We start from the raw sequence: 23,005 nt of genomic DNA on the forward strand, positions 1-23,005 counted from the left end.
ATTCTTAGAAACTAAAATTAAAAAAAAAAAAAAACACACTTATGTGTTTTTGGGGCTTCCGTAGTGGCTGAGTGGTAAAGAATCCACCTGTCAATGCAGAAGATGTGGATTCCACCCCTGAGTCTGGAAGATCCGTTGGAGAAGGAAATGGCAACCCACTCCAGTATTCTCGCCTGGGAAATCCCATGGACAGAGAAGTCTGGCAGGCTACAATCCACGAGGTCACAAAAGAGTCAGACATGACTCAGTGACTAAACAACAACAGCAGCATGTCTATCTTATGGTGTAAAGCTCTGAGAGCTATCTAGTTCCTTAATTTCCAAATTCATTGAAGATACCCATCTGTGTACAACATGTACTTTTTTTTAACTATGCTTTTTTTTTAAACTAACTTTTTAAAAAAACTGTTTCTAAAATTTTTAAAAAAAGGATATATGAATGCTCCACCACCAAGTAAGTCTCTAAGACATTCTCCAGGCCAGAATACTGGATTGGTTAGCCTTTCCCTTCTCCAGGGGATCTTCTCAACGCAGGGATTGAACCCAGGTCTCCCAGGTCGCCTGGGTTGCAGGCAGATTCTTTACCAGCTGAGCCACAAGGGAAGTCCAAGAATACTGGAGTGGGTAGCCCAGTCCTTCTCCAGGGGATCTTCCCCACTCAGGAATTGAACTGGGGTCACCTGCATTGCAGGCAGATTCTTTACCAACTGAGAAATCAGGGAAGCCCACATATACTGGCATAATCAAATCAGATCAATATATTCTAAGAAAAGGCCTACCTGATCAGTGTGTTCCCAATCTGGTGCCGGATTTCATTCCACTCCTCTTTGCTTTTTCGAGGCCAAGAATTCATGTTCATTTCTGGTTCACTAGGTTTGTGGTTCAACTTCATGGCCAGTGTATCTTTCCTCTTCACTTTGTTGGCCAGAGCACCTTTGCACAAGAGAAAGAAAAACATGTAGAAGCTTCAGGCTCAACCTTACCTGGAGCTAGGTAAGAATCTGAACAAACATTATCAGAATCCCAGCTTTCTAGTCGGCCTCCAATGAGTCACCTAACATAGAGGTGGGGGTAAAGCTGACGATATCTAAAAATCTTTGCAGCAGATGGACTCAGATGGGTTAACTATACCTTTTCCCTTCTACTAGTTCTCTCTCGACATTTTCTTCTTAGTAAGAGTTGCTCTAAGAGGGATCATCTAAGCAGGGGACAGCCTCTGAATTACAACAGAGAGGCATTCGAACTAACACACCTCAGATGGTTCTCCTCCTCCTAAAATTGCTTTCCATTTTCAGGAATCAGGATTCTATTATTCGCAGATGGGTATATATGAACATATATATTTTTTTCCTTTGCCCCATGAACATACTTAAGTTTATAAGGCTGAAGGAGAGTATCACTTTTGTCTTTTCCACAAAGCCCAAACACTAACTTTCCTTTACTCCACATTCTTTAATACCATCAAGATAAACATTTTTTAAATCAAAACTAAACACATAAAAACCTGATTGACTCAATCTATTGGGCTCCCTCTGACTGGCTTGTATGACTGAACAGCAAGGACAAGTGTCTTTCCCAGAGGCTTCCAACAGCAGTCAGCCAGACGACTGGGTGGGAGAGGGTGTCTGCATCCATGCATCTTACACTTGCTAAGACCACACATAGCTGTATCTATAAGACAGCCTTCTCCTTCTCTTTCTCTCCCCTTCTTACTATGATGGCTTTCATCTTCGTCCTCTTCATCTCGGTATTGAATGGGACCTTCTGAATCAGAGTCACTCTCTTTCCCTTCTTCTTCCTCCTGCAGACACTGCGGTAGTTTAGGAATGACTGAGGTAGATGCTACATCTTCATCGAATGCAAATATGTGGCTTTGCTCCTCCTCTTCTTCATCGTCTGGACTAACAAATTAACATAATTACATTTCCCTTTCAGAGACATAAAGAGTAATTGATTTGCAAGTCAAAGTATTAAATAACTGAAAAAGTTCATGAATGAAATAATTTATAGTTTTTTTCCTTATTTTTTACAATCTTGCTAAGAAACTTTTTAGCAGCTATTAATCTGAAGGGCTCTGGGCTCAAATCCCAGAGCTACAACTTATTTACTAGATTTTAAGTGACCTAATTTTTCTGTAAATGGGGATGATACCTACCTTGTTGGCTTGTTGTGAGAATGAAATAGACAAATTCTAGAATGCATTAGTGTCTGGCACACAGGGCCTTGATGATCTATATATAAGATGCAAGTCTGCTTTGGTCTGATTAAATGAGAAGACTACACAGCACCTAACATAGTACTTGGCTCATGGAAGATACTCAATAAAAATACTGAACCCATTTCTCAAACCAAGGAAGCAAAGAGAAGTAAAGATGAAAACTAACTTTTCCCCTTTACATTCTGGAGGCATAAACTATGACAACCTACTTCAAATTCCTAAACTGTCTCTTTCCAGGATATGAAATAAGTAAGACCAGGAAGTACAAGAAATTATGGCAGAACAAATAAAAAGGAGGATACTGAAACAGCTCTACAACAATTCTTTTAGTAAGACAAATTTCCAGCTTGCCAGAAATGTTACTCTTCAGTCACAATTTGTCTGAATTTTAAAAAGATGGACAAAGTAGGAATAACTACTGAGCAGGGACAGATGAACTAGAGAAAAGATGAGCAGTTCCAGTCTACGGAGCTGGAATACTGAACCATCTTTCAGAGCTCCCTTCTTTTTCTTTAGGTTTCTCCCTGCCCTCTCTACCATGATCATATGCCAGGCACTCGAGCTTTCAGATTTGTCTAATTGCATTCTCACAAGCTTATGAGGTCGGTATTATTCCTGTTTACAGGCTGCACAACTAAAGAGCAGGAAGGCAAAGTCACACACACTACTGTAAGCTAGTAGTAAGAGGCAGAGCTGGGACATGAACCCAGAGCTCTCTTACTCCAAGGTCAGTGTTCTGAAGCACCATGTTGCACTGCTCCCTCTATATGACACAAAAATGCACGGTGGTTTTAATTTTGAGGTAGAGAAGTTTGTAATTTCTGTATCATGGAAATTTCTGCTATGGAAACAATGTTATAGAAATCAGCAGGGTAAAAGTCCAAATTCAAGAACGTGTCTTATTTGTTGAGTACTCTTCTTAAGTTTGTTCACATTTTCTCTATAAGTAATTTTTCCCAAGAAAGGCTAGCTAGAGTAAAGAGGGAACAAGAAGCAAGCTTGAAAGGCACTCACACTTTTAGCATTTCAATAGTGATGGGAAGTGACCTGGTCCGACCCAGGGTACTGCTGTCCTCAGAAAAGTTGTCACTGTTCTCGAAGAGCAACGAATGAGCTCTATGAGAGCCCTCCAAGGGAGGAGTCATGGGAAGTGGGCTGGTCAGGGCCTGCTGGATTCGGATGTGCAGCGGGACAGGGGGCAGCCTAGTGGGTACCTGGGGCTCCCCGAAGCTGTGGTCCAACATCCTCTTGGGTACTTCCCTTTTCTGGCTTTCCTGCTGGGGAATCTCCTGCAGTAGGTCTAAGGAAGGTGGAAACTCAATTTCTGGCACAACTTGGAAAGTCTTAGCAGGGAATGGAGGGGACTGAGGGGGTTCTGGAGGTATATGAGCAGGCAGTGGGGAGGAGGAGGAGGGAGTCAGCAGGGGTTCAGAGCCCACAGAGCATGCGCTCTTCTCTCTCTGATCGCTTGGTGCTTTTGTGGTGGTGGTGGCAGCAGCAGACTCTGAGGTGGGTACCAAGGCTGATGGAATGCCTCTCTTCGGTGGTAAAGGTGGGGATGGCTTTGATAACAACGTACCACTGTTTATTGCTTGGGACAGTTCGGCTGGAAAAGAGAAAGCAGTACCTCAATTTAAGATGGTTTTACAGTGCTTTAAGGGGCCAGCCCAGGACCTAGAATTAGAGCTGAGTTCAGTCTTCATCTTCCGTGCTAATTATACCATTTTATGGCTTTGCCATTCTCTACCTCATTGTGAAACAAACAATTAATATTTAAATATGTAGAAGGTCCAACAGACATATAGAGGTGTAAGATGACCACTACCTTAATACTCTAATGAGAAATTTCTTGCTTTTTTAATAGCAGACATGACAACTTTTTATGACTTGATCTTGGTGTAGATAAAGTTCATACAAAAAGAAACAACAAAAAAAAATGTGGCTAATAAGCTCTTTTGTCTAACAACACTTCATATTCTTATACAACAGATCATCTTTACCATCTTACAGAAGGAAAAACTGTGGCCCCAAAAGTTAGGTGGCTTGCCCAAGATCATACTACAAACTGATAAGGACTCAGCTAGTTCCCAGGACTCATTCTTCTGAGGTTCCATCCTCTGGATTCCCCTGACTTTGTTTTTCACTAGTACCCACATCTCTTCCTGTCCTTTACGTCCAATCTGCCATCTCCACTTTTCAGTACACACGGGCTCCTTGACGACAGGGCGTCCCTTGTCTCCATCAGCATATTCACAGGGTGGGGCACAGTGCCTGGCACACAGTGGTCCTCAACACATGTTTATTAGATGAGAGGCCCCTCCCTGTACCATGGCAATATATATCCTTATGTGACCCCCCAAGCCCACACGTCTCAGGTGTCGACTGAGCGAAGTCCCTTTTAGAACCCTAAATGGCTTTTAAGAAGTGGATCATCACGTCACAAAAGGTCAACCTGGCAAAATAATTAAACAGCAGTTCTCTCTCGCTCTCTCTTTTTTAACTTTCTAAACAGTAGTTCTCTTGGTCACCAACCTCTGACCCTTGACCCAAACCCCTCACTTTGGTCCCACCAATTGTTTACAAAGGTTTTATATATCTTACCTAGACAGCAACACCTCAAGTTTCCCTAAAATAAAAAAATTTAATTGCTCTAAATCCCATTCCATTGGCAGCATTCAAAGTAAAAGTCTAGCTAATATGTTTTATGTTAAGTAAGTAAATTTTTAAAAATTCATAAGTAAAATTTCAAAAGGTATTTCTAGAAAAATACTACATATACTTATAAAAAAGGATTCAAAAAATGGAAATTTTAGGATCAATGAAAGAGATATATTCTGGTAGATTGGATTTTTGCTGGCTGGCTAAAAATTGTTGCTGTTCAGTTGCTGGAAATGGCTAAAAACAGTGGTTAGCTATTCCATCTACAACAAAATCCAACCCTGACAAGATCAAATCTGAGTATTTTAACAACTGAATTGATAAAGTAAGTTACCTTTAGTGATTTAAGGGAAACATTTACCTGAAAAGGAAAGGACCTCTGGTACACACACTGTGATAATGGCATTTGGCATGGGAAAGACGCAAAATGTTCACTGGAGGGGTTACAATTCCCTTCATCAGTTATTTATGGAGGTCCTTCCTTAGTCCCAATACTCCTAATCAGTCCTTAGTCCTAATTCTATCATGCCTGTTAGTAGACACACCAATGTCTAAATACTGATTTCCAAATGTTTGTGTTTCATGGACCAACATTATTAAAAAGACATTCTCAATCAATCTCAGGTTGTTCATCTTTACACTTTTATTATTTTCAACTAAGGGTTTTTTGGCCATGCTGCATTGCTTTTGAGATCTTAGTTCCCTGACCAGGGATTGAACCCAGGTCCCCAGCAGGGGAAGCATGGAGCCCTAATCACTAGACCACAAGAGAATTCCCTCAACTAAGCCTTGATATTCAGTAAACCACTCATTAGCATAACCCTTTCATGAAAAAAATGGTCTTTTAACACCAAAGAATTAAGAAGATCTATAATTTCAGAGTAAAGGATAAAGTTTTTTTTTGGCCGTGCCCTGCAGTCTGTGGCATCTCAGTTCCTTGACCATGAATTGAACCCAGACCATAGCAGTGAAAGCCTGGAATCTTAACCATTAGGCCACCAGGGAACACCCTAAAGGATAGTTCTTTAAATCTATTTAACTTTAATAAAAACTCAGTGAACTATCCTATTTTTCTCCTTCAGCTGAGGACTGCTCATGGACTGCTGTCAATCCCTCAGTCACAGCGCCTATTGCTTTGAGCTGTTCACCTGAGGCCAAGAGCGGCCTCTGTAGTTTAGCCCAGGATACAGTAGACAGCAGTGGTTCCTGATGTGTGGTTCCCACATACAGAGCATCAGCATCATCTGCGAACTCATCAGAAATGTAAATTCTCGGGCACTACCCCAGACGTACTGAATCAGAAACTCTAAGGGCAGAGCCCAGCACTCTGTGTTTTAACAAGCCCTCCAGGTACCACAGTGAGAACCCCTATATAAACAACAGTTTGAAAACACAAATGTACAGACAGAGGCCTGCACTCCAGAGTTGAAAGGCCTGTATTTGGTTTCTCTCTCTCACTAACTGCAACCTTGAGCCAATCACAACTTCTTCACTTTCTTTTTGCCCTAACTATACACTAGATAAAACAGATAAAACTTCATATGGAGGTTTTGAAAATAAGTGTAGGAAAGTTCCTTGATCCTCAGAGATAAGTCAACATGGCATTATCCATCCAAGGTTGTGATAATAATAATAACCTCCATCCTGTTTTTCTCAAGCTACTCCAACCTGTTATACTCACAATGAATTCTAAGCCTGTTTTTCAAGGTTCTAGTCACTCCACCTAATTTGGTTAATTAGCCATTTAATGAGCACACTTTTTATTTCTTCATTCAATCATTAACAAAAACTTTAAGCAGTACTAAACCTAATATCACTTTTCTTGAGAAACTACTTTTTTCTTCTCCTCCCTTTCTTGAAAATTCCTCTAAATTTATATAAGGAAAACCAATCTAAATATAATTCCTGTACATATAAAAAACTTACTAAACCAATAAAAAGTTACTATCTTCCCTGCTTTAATTCTTCTACCACTCATTTTATTACGAGTAGCATCCTTAAGTCTCCCAAGACAAAACGTGATTTTATCAGGATAGTTTAAGTAGCTTTGCAGTTCCCCATGAACATGCTATGTTAGATACTGAACCACAAGTTACACAGGCATCTCTACAATCACTTTATCTACTGGGTTTATGTTGAAGGAAGGCATGCATTGGCAGTTTAAAGTAGGTTAAAAAAACACAAAAAAACAAACCCTTTCACCATGTAGGTCAAACCCACTGTGGTCTGTTCATATGTCTAGTTCACCAACTATAAACAGCAGTTCATAAACAATGCTTTAGGAAAAATAAATATTAATCTCCTAAACCTTGAACCTAATTTCAGTGATATCTGACCCCACTCTGTATCCGTTCATAGCCATCTGTCTCATTTTCAAGACTTTTTTCTATACTGAGGGCATTCAAAGGGACAAGCTATGGAGAACTCTCTCACAGACCAAATCAATATTGTACCAATTACCCAATAAAACCACCATCTAAAACCAAACCAAACCCCAAACTTTGGAAAGCTAAAGACTTACGTACCAATGACAGGGTTGCTGTTTCTGTGAGTTGGTTTCGGGGGTGGAATAGGGGGCTGCTTGGCAGGGCCTGTGTGAGTAAGGCTCAGGGTAGCAGTGGTGTGAGTGCTGGCAGGAGCAGCGGGCAGAGTCCTGGGTGCTTGGGAAGGGGGGCCAGAGGAATGGACAGTTTTTGCTGGGTTCGTGGCAGCCATGGTAGCAGCAGGTGCTGTGCTGATGGCAGTGGTGGAGGCGGACGAGCTGGGTCTGGCCAAGCTGCCCGAGGAAGTGGCATCCTTTGCTTGCCCTTCATCTGCTTCGTGAGAAGAGGACAAGAGTCTTTTAGGGGGAAGTAAAGGCTGTTTGGGTATACTCTCAGGAACAAACTCTGCTTCAGAATGAGGCTGGCTTCCACTGGAGCCTGTGAAATAACAGGTGGGATTTAAAAGGAAAGAGAGTTACAAGACAGGCTGAAAAAGGTAACACACCTACCGCTTATGGTCAACTCCATCTATTATTTAACGTACAGGTTGGATTACAGACAAAGTTTCCCAACCTCACACACTTTAGGATATAACACTTTCTCAATCAGTAAGAGAGGCTCGTTATGATAGTGATTTTTCACACAAGAGCCAGGCAACTGGACACAGAGTCCCTTGGGTGAAGGAGGAGGGATGTTTAGCCTGAAAAAATCCCACGGACATCTGATATTTAATAGCCTCTTCCCAGTTGGCTCAGATGGTAAAGAATCTGCCTGCAATACAGGAGACCTGGGTTTGATCTCTGGGTCGGGAAGGTCCTCTGGAGAAGGAAATGGCAACCCACTCCAGTATTCTTGCCTGGAGAAATCCATGGACAGAGGAACCTGGCAAGCTACAGGGGTCGCAAAGAGTTTGACATGACTGAGCAACTAATACACCTCAGTCCTTGAGAATCACAAATTTAGGTATTTTGTAAATATAAGAATGAGGGGAGAAATTCTATTTCAAGCGGCAACTAGTTGAAGAATTGCTAGAGGGAAACAGAAGTCCCTTTGGATTTTACTTCTCCTCTGGCTCCTGCAATCCCCTGAGATAAATGAGAATGACCGGTCCATGGCTCTTAAACTAAAAAACTCAGAGTTAATTACCTAGTCGCTTCTTCGGCTCCTCTTCTGGAACAGGCTTTCTAAGACTAGCTATTCTTTCCGACTCTTCCTCTACCTGGACTGGACTAGAAGATCTGGTGCTCCCTATGAGGGTGGTGTGGCCGTTCTTTAATGTGGCATGGCTCAACTTCTCTGGATCCTCACCACCTGCAAGGTCCAAAAGAAAGAGCAAACTGGTGGACTGGCGTTGTCAGGAGGGAGAAGGGTCAGCAATTTCTAACCTTTCTTATCCCCTTTATCCAACCCTCTTCGTGTTTTATCTTATTATTGAGATCTAAATTATTTGGATTTATAGTAGTAATGAAAATAAGTAATTCCTCTCTCCAATAAACATTTGATTGTCTATTATGTGCTTTGCTACATGAATAAGACAGATTCATTATACACAGGTAATCACTATGTTAAATGTTAAGAGCTATAATGAATAAAGTGCTATGGTAGGAATGAAGGAACAGTTCTCCTGGGGGTGGCAATGGGGTTAGAAAAGCTTCACAGAAAGTGGTAGCTAAACTGGGTCTTAAAGGGGGAGCAGGAGCCTACCACTCAATGACGAGATAAGGAAAGACACGTAGGAAGAAAGAATAGCATGTATGAAGGTATGAGATTATTTGACATGTTTGGGAACTGACAATTAGTTTGGCCTGGGAGGAGAACAGATGCCCAGAAGAAAGCATTAATAGGAATGAAAACACAAGCAAGAACAGAGAATGGAAAAGTAAGCAAGAGCCAGGCTATGAAGGGTACCAAACACCAGGTAAAGGAGTCTGGACTGAATCCTGTAGGTAACAGGAAGCCAAAGAATTCAAGTAGGAGAGAGAGAAGATCTGCTCTGTCTTCTAGAAGATTAACTCTGAGAAGGATGAGAAGGATGCATTCGGCAGTGATTGGAGCAGGAACACTAATAATGAGCAGAAGGCAGGTGAGAAATAGCAGAGGTGCCTGAGGGCCTCAGGAGTAGACAGCAAGGGGGAGAGCTGATAGATCAAAGGTAAACATAACACACATGACGGATTCCTGTAAGCTAAATGGCAGGATTGATCACCAGGCTGCAGGCTTTGGGATGACCACTCATTGCTATCACACTTGTAGGTTAAGAACTTTTCATGGAACAATTAGACAAATGTTCCCGGTTACTGGCGAGGTTACCTAGACTCCTTTGGAGGAGAGAACTGAAAAACTGAGGTTAGAGTCTGAACTGTCTCACCTCCTAGTGTCATGGGAACTGGAACTAATTACTCTCTAGTTACTCTCTTTGTTTTTCATAGGGAGATACTCCTTGTAGACTCCTGTACCCCAACCCAGCATTTCCTACTAAGAAATTAGATGGTATCATCCTTTACACAGTCTCAATAACAGGTGGAGCTTGGGTTAAAAGTAGTGAAAAAAAAGTCTAAGTCAAATGAGCACTGAATGAAAATGTACTTCTAAAGTCAAAGTATTCTGACAAGTATTTGTATTTTAAATTTTAAAACAGAGGGAACAAGATGACAACAGCTATGCAAATGTAGTAAGTTACTACTCATGTTAATATAGCTCAGCTTTAACAAAAAACAGGGCTTTCTAGAATGTAAAGCAATGAATCACTTCAAAGCCAACAAAGACCCCCACTTTAGAAAAACATGTACTGAAAGTTTAAGACACATTATTAACTAGTTTCTACTCAGCACATACCAGCAAAAGTGATCAGTCATTTCTCAAGTTACTTAATCAGGATTGTCTACTTTGAAGTAAAATTTCTTCTATTTAATGCAAAGGGTCTGTGCTAAATGCTAATGGAGTAGAATAGAAATATTAATAGAATCTGGCCTGAACATCTATGAGTGCTTTGCAACCCCCAACTCAGAAAGTCCATGATATATTTTATAATACAGTCAAGTCAGAACCATAATCAAGCCAAAAGCCGTTTCTGAGTATGAAAAGAATTCCAAGGTTCAAATACTGCCTTTAACCTAAACTGAAGATCCATAAGCAGGCTGTAAGGCCCATCTCAGTTTCTTCTTACAGAATAAAGCTTAGGTCAGTTCTCTGGTTAGCATAGGTGCATCTTGTCCAATGGTTACAATTCCCTTATCAATTAGACCTTCAAGCTTGCTTCTAGACTAAAAATAACTTGGATCAAAAGCCAGTAGGAAGCATATAGCAAAACTGACTGATTGAAGGTGAAAAACAAGAAGGAAGTAATGTATGGGGTTTGGTGAGTGAGCAAGGAAGGTGAGAGACAAGAGAGGGCATGGGGTAAGGAACAGCTATTATCAAAAAAGCAATGGCCAAAGGTGCTGTAAAAGAGGCATTATAATTGTAGTTACCCACCTAAATACCTAGAAGATTTTGTGTCCTACTGTAAAAAACAAACAGACTCATGAAAAAACAAGTTATACATGCTCATTACTAACCATGCAGAAAATTTAGAAAAATAGAAAGAAAAAATCTTCTATACTCCCATTCTAACATCCAGAAATAACTAATGCTAATGATATTCTAGTGTATTTCCTTCAAGTTTGTTTTCTCTGCTTAGTTTTTATATAGTTGAGATAATAAATACATAATTTAATTAAAATTTGCAAGTAAGCAGCACAATCACATGGTTCAAAACCTAGAGTATACTATTCCATCAGTTTGGTTCCTTTCTCCCACTAACCAAAGAATATATTTTTAAAACTTTGCTTTCAGATTTTGTCTTACGCAAAGTAGCTCTAATGAAGAGAAATGAAATGTAACCAGTGTATTACAGTCTTACTTTTCTGATAAGCTGCTTCATATAAGTCACATTGGAGAAAGTTCTGACATTATTAAGCCAGCAGTGAGTGTTGAAATACCAAAGCATGATCTTCATGACAGACTAACAAGAAAGATTAGGGCAGCAATATGGGCGTGGAGATGTAGTTGATAAAAAAAGAAAAGAAAATGACACAGTTCTACAGCTAGCACAAAGCTGAGGATGTACAAAGAGAAAGAGAATGTTGGCCCCAAGGATCCTTCACCAACCACTAAATGGCAATTTCAGAGTTAAAGACCATAGCCAGATAAGGAAGGCACTTTGGAGGGAAGGTTGAAGGAAGTTTTTTTATTCCCCTTGGTAAGAAAATGGACTTTAATATAGAAAATAAGGAGGTAATTATTAGAAGAAATAAAATCATTTTATGTTTACCCCTTAAGTTGAGATTCTTAAAAAAAAAAAAAATCAATTACCCTCACTTTTTATGTTTTATTTAATATTTTTTCTTCATTAGATGTTTTCATTCCCATAAAAAATATATGCCCACTTATATGCAATAAAGGGGTGGGGAGTGGGAGGTACAAACTGTGGGGTATAAGATAGGCTCAAAGATGTACTGTACAACAAGGGGAATATAGCCAATATTTTGTAATAACTCTAAATGGAAAGTAACCTTTAAAATTATATTCAAAAGGCTTTCTTTAAATAAATAAAATATAAATGGTATGGCATTGAATTTTATAGAAATATCTTAATCATTATTTAGTATTTTTCATTATCAAGTTTAACACCAGTAGAGAAAATGGTACAAAATAGAAATGTAAATTTCAAAAACATATTACCAGGAAAACACCTGAGTGAGCATCATGGACATTAAGAAATATTATAAAATGTTTCTCCTTCCCCCACAAAGCAATCAGTCTTCTAACTCTTATGATAATCCTTTGTGTTTTTATTACAGTTTAATCACATAATCATATATTTCCAAACACTGTTCTTTCTTTATACTTATAGAAATAATACAATATATATTCTTTCATGACTGACTTCAATTGCTCAGTATTACTGATGAAATTCACATTAAGGGAAGTAGGTATAGTTTGTATTGCCATATAATATTTCATTTTATCAATGTATATCCCAAGTTACTTATATATTTTACTACTGAGGACATTTGGGTTGTTTCTAGTTTTGCTCTGTTAATAAACATTGCGGCTATGAGCATATTTATATATATCTCCTGATACACATGTATACATGTGTTTTTGTTCCATATATACCAAAGACTGTACATAGGTTTACAGTCTTTGTAAACTGCCTGCATTTAGCGCGGGCGGCTGCAACCAGCACCCTTAGCACGGCCGAGAGGAGCTACCCTACGGCTGAGGTCAGGGGCAGAAGCCGGGAGGACCCCATGCCCGAGAGGAGGCGGCCAAGAGGAGCTACCCCACGTCCGAGGTCAGGGGCGGCGGCCAGGAGGAGCTACCCCATGTCTGAGCAGCCGAGAGGTGCTACCCCACCTCCGAGGCCAGGGACGGCGGCCGGGAGGAGCAACCCCACCTCCAAAGAGCGGTGGCTGCCCAGGAGGGCCTAGAGGAGCTATTCCACGTTCAAGGTCAGAAGGGGCCGCCGTAAAGAGATACCCCACGTCCAAGGTAAGAGAAACCCAAGAAAGACAGTAGGTGTTGCAAGAGGGCATCAGAGGGCAGACACACTGAAACCACACTCACAAAAAACTAGTCAATCTAATCACACTAGGACCACAGCCTTGTCTAACTCAATGAAACTAAGCCATGCCCGTGGGACCACTCAAGACAGGTGGGTCATGGTGGAGAGGTCTGACAGAATGTGGTCCACTGGAGAAGGGAATGACAAACCACTTCAGTATTCTTGCTTTGAGAACCCCATGAACAGTATGAAAAGACAAAATGATAGGATACTGAAAGAGGAACTCCCCAGGTCAGTAGGTGCCCAGTATGCTACTGGAGATCAGTGGAGAAATAACTCCAGAAAGAATGAAGGGATGGAGCCAGAGCAAAAAGAATACCCAGTTATGGATGTGACTGGTTATAGAAGCAAGGTCCGATGCTGTAAAGAGCAATATTGCATAGGAACCTGGTATGTCAGGTCCATGAATCAAGGCAAATTGGAAGTGGTCAAACAAGAGATGGCAAGAGTGAACGTTGACATTCTGCTGCCGCTGCCGCTGCTAAGTTGCTTCAGTTGTGTCCGACTCTGTGCGACCCCAGAGACAGCAGCCCACCAGGCTTCCCCATCCCTGGGATTCTCCAGGCAAGAACACTGGAGTGGGTTACCATTTCCTTCTCCAATGCATGAAAGTGAAAAGTGAAAGTGAAGTCGCTCAGTCGTGTCCGACTCTTAGCAACCCCATGTACTGCAGCCCACCAGGCTCCTCCGTCCATGGGATTTTCCAGGCAAAAGTACTGGAGTGGGGTGCCATTGCCTTCTCCGGTCGACATTCTAGGAATCAGCAAACTAAAATGGACTGGAATGGGTGAATTTAACTCAGATGACCATTATATCTACTACTGTGGGCAGGAATCCCTCAGAAGAAATGGAGTAGCCATCATGGTCAACAAAAGAGTTCGAAATGCAGTACTTGGATGCAATCTCAAAAACGACAGAATAATATCTGTTCGTTTCCAAGGCAAACCATTTAATATCACAGTAATCCAAGTCTATGCCCCAACCAGTAACGCTGAAGAAGCTGAAGTTGAACAGTTCTATGAAGACCTACAAGACCTTTTAGAACTAACACCCAAAAAAGATGTCCTTTTCATTATAGGAGACTGGAATGCAAAAGTAGGAAGTCAAGAAACACCTGGAGTAACAGGCAAATCTGGCCTTGGAATACGGAATGAAGCAGGGCAAAGACTAATAGAGTTTTGCCAAGAAAATGCACTGGTCATAGCAAACACCCTCTTCCAACAACACAAGAGAAGACTCTACACATGGACATCACCAGATAATCAACACCGAAATCAGATTGATTATATTCTTTGTAGCCAAAGATGGAGAAGCTCTATACAGTCAGCAAAAACAAGACCAGGAGCTGACTGTGGCTCAGATCATGAACTCCTTACCGCCAAATTCAGACTTAAATTGAAGAAACTAGGGAAAACCACTAGACCATTCAGGTATGACCTAAATCAAATCCCTTATGATTATACAGTGGAAGTGAGAAATAGATTTAAGGGACTAGACCTGATAGAGTGCCTTTGAACTATGGACTGAGGTTCGTGACATTGTACGGGAGACAGGGATCAAGACCATCCCCATGGAAAAGAAATGCAAAAAAGCAAAATGGCTGTCTGGGGAGGCCTTACAAATAGCTGTGAAAGAAGAGAAGCGAAAAGCAAAGGAGAAAAGGAAAGATATAAACATCTGAATGCAGAGTTCCAAAGAATAGCAAGAAGAGATAAGAAAGCCTTCCTCAGCGATCAATGCAAAGAAATAGAGGAAAATAACAGAATGGGAAAGACTAGAGATCTCTTCAAGAAAATTAGACATACCAAGGGGACATTTCATGCAAAGATGGGCTCAATAAAGGACAGAAATGGTATGGACCTAACAAAAGCAGAAGATATTAAGAAGAGATAGCAGGAATACACAGAAGAGCTGTATGTACAAAAAAGATCTTCACTACCCAGATAATCACGATGGTGTGATCACTGACCTAGAGCCAGACATCCTGGAATGTGAAGTCAAGTGGGCCTTAGAAAGCATCACTACGAACAAAGCTAGTGGAGGTGATGGAATTCCAGTTGAGCTATTTAAAATCCTGAAATATGATGCTGTGAAAGTGCTGTACTCAATATGCCAGCCAATTTGGAAAAGTCAGCAGTGGCCACAGGACTGGAAAAGGTCAGTTTTCATTCCAATCCCAAAGAAAGGCAATGCCAAGGAATGCTCAAACTACTGCACAATTGCACTCATCTCACACACTAGTAAAGTAATGCTTAAAATTCTCCATGCCAGGCTTCAGCAATACGTGAACCGTGAACTTCTAGTTGTACAAGCTGGTTTTAGAAAAGGCAGAGGAACCAGAGATCAAATTGCCAACATCTGCTGGATCATTGAAAAAGCAAGAGAATTCCAGAAAAACATCTATTTCTGCTTTATTGACTGTGCCAAAGCCTTTGACTGTGTGGATCACAATAAACTGCGGAAAATTCTGAAAGAGATGGGAATACCAGACCACGTGACCTGCCTCTTGAGAAATTTGTATGCAGGTCAGGAAGCAACAGTTAAAACTGGACATGGAACAACAGACTGGTTCCAAATAGGAAAAGGAGTATGACAGGGCTGTATATTGTCACCCTGCTTATTTAACTTATATGCAGAGTACATCATGAGAAATGCTGGGCTGGAAGAAGCACAAGTTGGAATCAAGACTGCCGGGAGAAATATCAATAACCTCAGATATGCAGATGACACCACCCTTACGGCAGAAAGTGAAGAGGAACTCAAAAGCCTCTTGATGAAGGTGAAAGAGGAGTGAAAAAGTTGGCTTAAAACTCAACATTCAGAAAACTAAGATCATGGCTACTGGTTCCATCACTTCATGGCAAATAGATGGGGAAACAGTAGAAACAGAGTCAGACTTTATTTTGGGGGGCTCCAAAATCACTGCAGATGGTGACTGCAGCCATGAAATTAAAAGACGCTTACTCCTTGGAAGGAAAGTTATGACCAACCTATACAGCATATTGAAAAGCAGAGACATTACTTTGCCAACAAAGGTCCGTCTAGTCAAGGCTATGGTTTTTCCAATGGTCATGTATGGATGTGAGAGTTGGACTGTGAAGAAAGCTGAGCGCCGAAGAATTGATGCTTTTGAACTGTGGTGTCGGAGAAGACTCTTGAGAGTCCCTTGGACTACAAGGAGATCCAGCTAGTCCATTCTAAAGGAAATCTGCCCTGGGATTTCTTTGGAAGGAATGATGCTAAAGCTGAAACTCCAGTACTTTGGCCACCTCATGCGAAGAGTTGACTCATTGGAAGACTCTGATGCTGGGAGGGATTGGGGGCAGGAGGAGAAGGGGACGACAGAGGATGAGATGGCTGGATGGCATCACTGACTCGTTGGACGTGAGTTGGAGTGAACTCCGGGAGTTGGTGATGGACAGGGAGGCCTGGCGTGCTGCGATTCATGGGGTCGCAAAGAGTCGGACACGACTGAGCGACCGAACTGAACTGAACTGAGCTTTCGTAGATTAGGTTAAACTATTTTTCAATGTGATCATCCCACTTTAACGTTTATAACAATAGTTGAATGTAAATTCCACCTATTTCATACCCTCATCAGTTCTTGTTCTTGGTCATTTGGTTAATTTTAGCTTTCTAGTTCATGCATAGAGCTCTTTTATTTTGGTTTTAATTCGCATCCCTTAATTATTAATGAAGTAAGAAGCCCACCGTTTTCTCTGTTTATTGCACATCTGTATGTGCTCTTCAGTGAGCTGTCTGTTCAGTGCTTTTGCCGACTTTCCTACTGATTGCCTTTTCTTTTTTAATCAAAGTTTTAAAAATATATATGCTAGATGATGAAAGTTTTTTAAAGTCCCCTCCCCTCTCAACAACAGAAATAATAAAGAAAATTCAAATACCTAGTCAGAACCAAAGACGAAGTGTACAGAGACAGGCATATGCTATTTGAGTGTATGCATACTCACCCTGCTCAGAGTCTTCCAACAGAACCCCTCTTTTAACCAGCTCTTCTCTCGGTTTTCGCATTGATATTTTTCTCTCTAAAACTAATATTAAATTAGAAAACAATACTCAGAAATGTGCAGACAAAAGTCAACACCTTAGGTAAAAGAATAAAGTGGTTCAATTTTCTATTCTTAGGAAAGAAAAGAATATAAAACCAATCTTCAAATTTTAAAACTTAATTTCTCTGGCATCCTGTGCTATTGGGAAAGTATCATTTCCAAAAGGAACTACACAAGTTCAGCTTTACCGCCCCCCCCCTTTTTTTTCACCACGCTATCATGCTTATAGAATCTTAGTTTCCTGACCAAGGATTGAACTCTGGCCTTTGGTAGTGAGGGGGAGGAATCCTAACCGCTGGACTGCCAGGGAATTCCTTCCTTTTTTTAGAATTATTTATTTGGCTACAACAGGGCTTAGTTGCTCTGTGGCAAGTGGGATCTTAATTCCCCAACCAGGGATGGAACCCAAGTCCTCTGCATTCCAAAGTCCCTCCTTCCTTTTTTACGGAAATTTCAATAATGAGATATTTATGGACGAACTTTTTCTGGGAGGAAGTAGCCAAAACAGGAAAAAAGAAGCATCTTAGGGCTTCCCTGGTGGTCCAGTGGTTAAGAATCTGTCTGCCAATGCAGGAAACATGGGTTTGATTCCTGGTCTGGGAAGATCCCACACGCCAGGAGGCAACTAAGTGCGTGTGCCACCGCTATTGAGACCAGGCTCCGGAGCCTACGCTCCCCAACAGGAGAAGCCGCTGCAGCGAGAAGCCTGCGCACCGCAGCCGGAGAAAGCCGACAAACAGCAATGAAGACCCAGTGCGGCCGAAAAAAAAGAGCATCTTAGATCTGCTGTAGTTCAGGAGCTCCATTCACGACTCAACTGATAAACATTAATTCCATCAAAATACTTAGTGAGTGACCACTTGGTTTTTTAATTCTAAAAGATTCAATTTCCTCTTCAAATAGGGGGTTATAGAAAATTGGGAAGAGAATGAAAAAGTTAGGTACTTCCAATGGGGAACTCTTTGACTCAGAACATATACATCAATTTTAACATCTCACCTTCTGATGTCTCTTTGAATTTATCACTTTTTTTTTTCCGCCATTTCCAGGGCTTGAAGATCTTGCCAAAGCCTGAGAACTTGCTCTTCCTTTTGGTAGGAGGCGTTATGTCTCCTGCTTCCACACAGTCCATGACCATGCCTAGGTCTGCAGTGGGCTGACCTATTTCTTCTGTTGCATGAGACGGAGAGAGGGAAGAGAACAGTCAATTTATTATTTCAACATAATCTCGAAAATGTCCCTTCCCCTCTCTTCCTGTGGTAGTTGGAAAGGATCAGAGCAATGATGAATAATCATGCAGACAGACTCCATGGACACCAGACATCAAAATCCAGAACAGATAAATTACTAAGGGGAAAAAGAACCAAATGGAGCTGACACATCATTTTAGGACAAAAATTCAATGAGATGATCATAATCAGCTCAAATCTCTTAAAGGCACATGCACACACAAATGTGAATCTCTTCCCAATATGCATGAGATCTTGCCTCAACATAGGCTTCTTGGCATGGGGGAAGGCCAGTTAACAATACTACCTCTTGTGTCACTGAAGCAGAGAATTCCATCGGTGAGTGAGTCACTTTCTCTGTTAATCACTGCCCTCTCCCTGCTCTCCTTTCTCAGGACATAAACAGTCAGGGAGGGGATAACACTTTCTTGTGTATGTTATCAGATTATTTTCTCCCTTTGCAAAAAAGACCTTAGGTCATTTGGGAGTACTGGAAGGGACTTGGGGGATGGGACAGGGGTGTTAGAGATGCTTCAAAACAAAGGAAAAATTTAAAGTAGAATGAGAGTTCAGTTTGCTTATCACAAGATTGCTTTAGGGACAAAACTGATTCTAAAGATTTGACAAGAAACATAACTGACATGATAAATGTGCAGGACTGAAATGAAAGGCCATGAGTCCCTCATAATGACCACACATGCAGGGTTTAGTCAGTGAGCTTTAGTGGCAGAGAAAGAAGCAGCCAAGACTGGGCCAAAAATAATAATAATAATAAAAAGCAGGAAGGCAACAACAAAAAAAAAAGCAGGAAGGCAACACAATACAACTTTGCACTCCACCTACTGTCCCAGGGCTCTTTGGAGAAGTCTAGAGGAGAAGAAAAAAAAAGAGTCATGTGGAATAACAATCCTGGAATTCAAGTGGGGCCTTTACTTTGTAGAAATACATCAAGGGCCACATACTATATAGTCACGTGTAATAAGTTAACATATTTATTGTAAATAACTTCACATTTGAAGCAAATAATGCATTTGGAGGTGGGGAGAAACAAAGGCGCATAATATAGGCACTAAAAAAACCTCTTAATAGATATTTTTTCACAAGAGAAAACACACAGTCAACAAGCATTAATTTTTTTTTTAAGAAACACATGCCCAATTTAATCTTTTTTCAGTTGGTAGGTGATGAGTCTAGGGAAGTCTACTGGTAAAGATCAGATTTACACAATCCTAATTAGAATGACTGCAGCAATGGCTGCTGGTACATTATTTTGCCTAAAATGAAAAGGGCAAAACAGGGGCCTGGTTCCTGAAGCGCAAGAGACGAAAAGGACACCACTGATGTCTTTACTTGAGGGCATCTTGGGTCTCGACTATTCTAATTCTTTACATGAAATGCAGTAGAATATAACACTGGATCATATTTTTTCAAGGTTGGTTGCTCCTGTCCTGGGACAGACCACCAAGAGTAGCACTAGCGGGAACACGAGGTACTGCTTTTAAGAGTGAATGCTTTAACAAAGACAGTATTCTACCAATTATGGAATGTCAGTGAGACCTGAAGACACTGCAGAGCATTCATTATAGAATATTTAACATATGTTAATGATAACACTTTCAGGAATGAAGCTAAGTAACATAAGCTGTTCTTTCTCAAATATTAGCCTTCCTTACTGAGGCAGGGATAGACTGAAACTTTAAATCTCTTGCTAACCCACCCAATGATTGAACTTCATTCAGTTCCAAAAGACACATAGGAAAATGCCTGTTTGGTTAAAAGTAATAGAGAAGATAATATAAAAAACCAAAAACCAAGCCAAGACAAACAAAAAACCCTCAAACTAACAATGCGAAAGTAAAAATTCTAAGTGCCATGTGATGCTTTTACAAAGAAAAATAGCCAAAAAACTTTATAGAAATCTTAGGCAGTAACAAAATCACAGAAAGTTGTTGTCTGTAAAGTTTTAAAATGAAAATACATCCAATCTAGCCTGCTTCCACGATCTTTTTGATACCTAACCACCTTCTTGGCAAATAGATGGGGGAAAATGGAAACTGCATATTTTATTTTCTTGGGTTCCAAAATCACTGCAGATGGTGACTGCAATCATGAAATGAAAAGATGCTTACTTCTTGGAAGAAAGGCTATGACAAACCTTAACAGCGTATTAAAAAGCAGAGACATCACTTTGTGACAAAGGTCAGTATAGTCAAAGCTATGGTTTTTCCAATAATATGGGTGTGAGAGTTGGACCACAAAGAAGGCTGAGCATCAAAGAACTGATGCTTTTGAACTGTGGTGTTGGAGAACACTCTTGAGAGTCCCTTGGACAGCAAGGAGATCCAACCAGTCCATCCTAAAGGAAATCAACCCTGAATATTATTGGAAGGACTGATGCTGAAGCTCCAATACTTTGAACACCTGATGCGAAGAGTCAGCGCATTGGAAAAGATCCTGATGCTGGGAAAGATTGTACGTGGGAAGAGAAGGTGGTGACAGAGGATGAGATGGTGGGATGGCATCACTGACTCAATGGCCATGAGTTTGAGCAAACTCTAGGAGATAAAGAAAGACAGGGAAGCCTGGCGTGCTGCAGTCCATGGGGTCACAAAGAGTCGGACACAACAACTGGGCAAGAAATCGCCTTCTAAAGTAGGACTTAGTTTATTTGTTTTGCTGCTGCTGCTACTGCTAAGTCACTTCAGTCGTGTCCAACTCTACTGCGACCCCATAGACAGCAGCCCACCAGGCTCCCCCGTCCCTGGGATTCTCCAGGCAAGAACACTGGAGTGGGCTGCCACTTCCTTCTCCAATGCATGAAAGTGAAAAGTGAAAGGGAAGTCGCTCAGTCGTGTCCGACTCTTAGCGACCCCACAGACTGCAGCCCAGCAGGCTCCTCTGTCTGTGGGAGTCTCCAGGCAAGAGTACTGGAGTGGGGTGCCACTGCCCTCTCCGTTATGTGTTTTAGTTCTTCATTATATTGAACAACATGTATCCCCTTTTTCTTATACATTCAAAACAACAAAATCATGATATCCATTCAAACATATTTATGCCTGCTAGCATATGAGCTCAAAATAAGTTCCGTTTATATTAAGTCACAGTGTATTTGGAAAATACCAACAGCTTATGATAAAAAGGAATGCATCTGCCATCCAGTCAATGAAAACAAAAAGCAAAGACAGCAGTTTTTTTCTTTGATGTTTTATGCAAATGTGCTTAATCTTCACATCCATAAAACTTTTAGAAGTGGGTATGCCTCTTGCATCATGCAGTGAGGCTCAGCCACACCCAGTCCTAACCCAGTTATTATTATCCCCAATTTATTCATATTCTCACATTCTCCTTTCCATATTTTCATATTCTCCCTTCTCTCCTCCTCACTTTCATGACAAACAGAACATTATTTCCGTGACTCCCAAAGCTGTTCAAATACTTGGAATCAGTTCAGTTGCCTTTTCAAAACACGGAATCTGCAGGAGGTGGGCCCTAGAAATCTGTTTTCAAAAAATTCCCCAGGTGATTCTTATGATCAGTCAGGTTGCTAAATTCAAATCCAGATACTATCTGGAAAGCTTTTGCATGTTAAGAGACAGAAGCAGACACTATCTGCACGTAACCTAATTCTTTGTTGAAGAAAAATAAACCAGAAAATCATGGCACCATTCCAGAGTTTCCGACTCAGGTAAATTATTCCTACAGAAGAATTGGGAGGATCTTCCCTGTGAGTTTCCTAGACTCAGACAGAATTTAAATTATAAATAAATAAAAAGTTTACATTAATTTTTTCCCTAGATTTTAAACAGAATTAGTCATTTATTATTATTTTTTTTAGAGTCTAGCCACTTACTATTGTTTTTTTTTCTTTTTCTTCTCTAGATTTATAACATACTATGTTCCACGTGTACTTGGGAATATAGTGTATTAGTGTATCAGTTAGAGAGTGTAGTGGTCTATATAAGCCAGTTATGTCAGGTTGGTTTATCATGTTATACAAATCATTAATAAATATTCCTTTTGATACGTTGTCAGCTTGTTCTATCAGTTATTGAGAGAGGCATGTTGTTATTTCTACCTATGAAAGTGGATCTGTCTCTTTACTTCTATTAATTCTTGCTTTATATACTTTAAAGCTGTATCTTCCTGTTGAATTGACCCTTTTATCATTATGAAATTCTCTACACTGCTCTAATAACATCCTTGTTTTGTTTTTCTCTCTAGTTTGAAACTGTTGTCTTTTAGAATGTTCAGTCCATTTATACCTAATGCTTTTATACACAGCTGGTGGTTAGAGGTCTACCATTTTGCTGTTTATTTTCCATTTGCCTCATTTGTTCTGTGCATCCTTGACTTGTAGTCTACATTTAAGTTAGTACTTTCACAACATATAAAACAATGCAAGAACTTTACATTTCAACTCCATTATTCATGTTGTCATATTTTACTTATACATACATATAACAATAAACCACAGAACACATTATTGTGGTTTTAACAAATACTATTCTTTTGTATTTCCCGCATACTTGCTTTCAGATATTCTTCATTTCTTCCTGCAATTCTCTGCTTCCAAGTAGAATAATTTTATTCCATTTATTTTGAAGGATATTTTCACTGGGTATAGTAGTTCCAGTTGGGGATTGAGTTTTTACATTTATTTCAGGACTTTATACATGTAATTTCATTGGTTTGCTCTCCCCCCTCCTCCCCACCATTGGACTGCTTTTTGTTGTATGTTTCATT

General features: G+C 40.5%; 1 protein-coding gene across 9 annotated transcripts in view; it reads right to left on the bottom strand.

Annotated features, from left to right (window-relative positions):
- The window catches only part of PHACTR4 (phosphatase and actin regulator 4), a 107,091-nt gene that overhangs the window by 15,612 nt on the left and 68,474 nt on the right, over positions 1-23,005 (bottom strand). For 5 of the 9 annotated variants that reach the window (XM_055573956.1, XM_055573960.1, XM_055573953.1 and 2 more), the window contains 7 exons: positions 18,033-18,203; positions 16,935-17,015; positions 8,505-8,669; positions 7,401-7,796; positions 3,232-3,823; positions 1,713-1,900; positions 779-932 (listed from right to left, as the gene is read on the bottom strand). In XM_055573956.1, the coding sequence (XP_055429931.1) occupies positions 779-932; positions 1,713-1,900; positions 3,232-3,823; positions 7,401-7,796; positions 8,505-8,669; positions 16,935-17,015; positions 18,033-18,203 (1,747 nt within the window). Of the gene's footprint in view, positions 1-778; positions 933-1,712; positions 1,901-3,231; positions 3,824-7,400; positions 7,797-8,504; positions 8,670-16,934; positions 17,016-18,032; positions 18,204-19,101; positions 19,130-23,005 lie in introns of all 9 variants that reach the window. The other 4 variants (XM_055573954.1, XM_055573955.1, XM_055573959.1 and 1 more) reach the window with 2 other exon arrangements.

This window comes from Bubalus kerabau, chromosome 3 (assembly GCF_029407905.1).
Source record: "Bubalus kerabau isolate K-KA32 ecotype Philippines breed swamp buffalo chromosome 3, PCC_UOA_SB_1v2, whole genome shotgun sequence".
Classification (NCBI taxonomy): domain Eukaryota; kingdom Metazoa; phylum Chordata; class Mammalia; order Artiodactyla; family Bovidae; genus Bubalus; species Bubalus kerabau.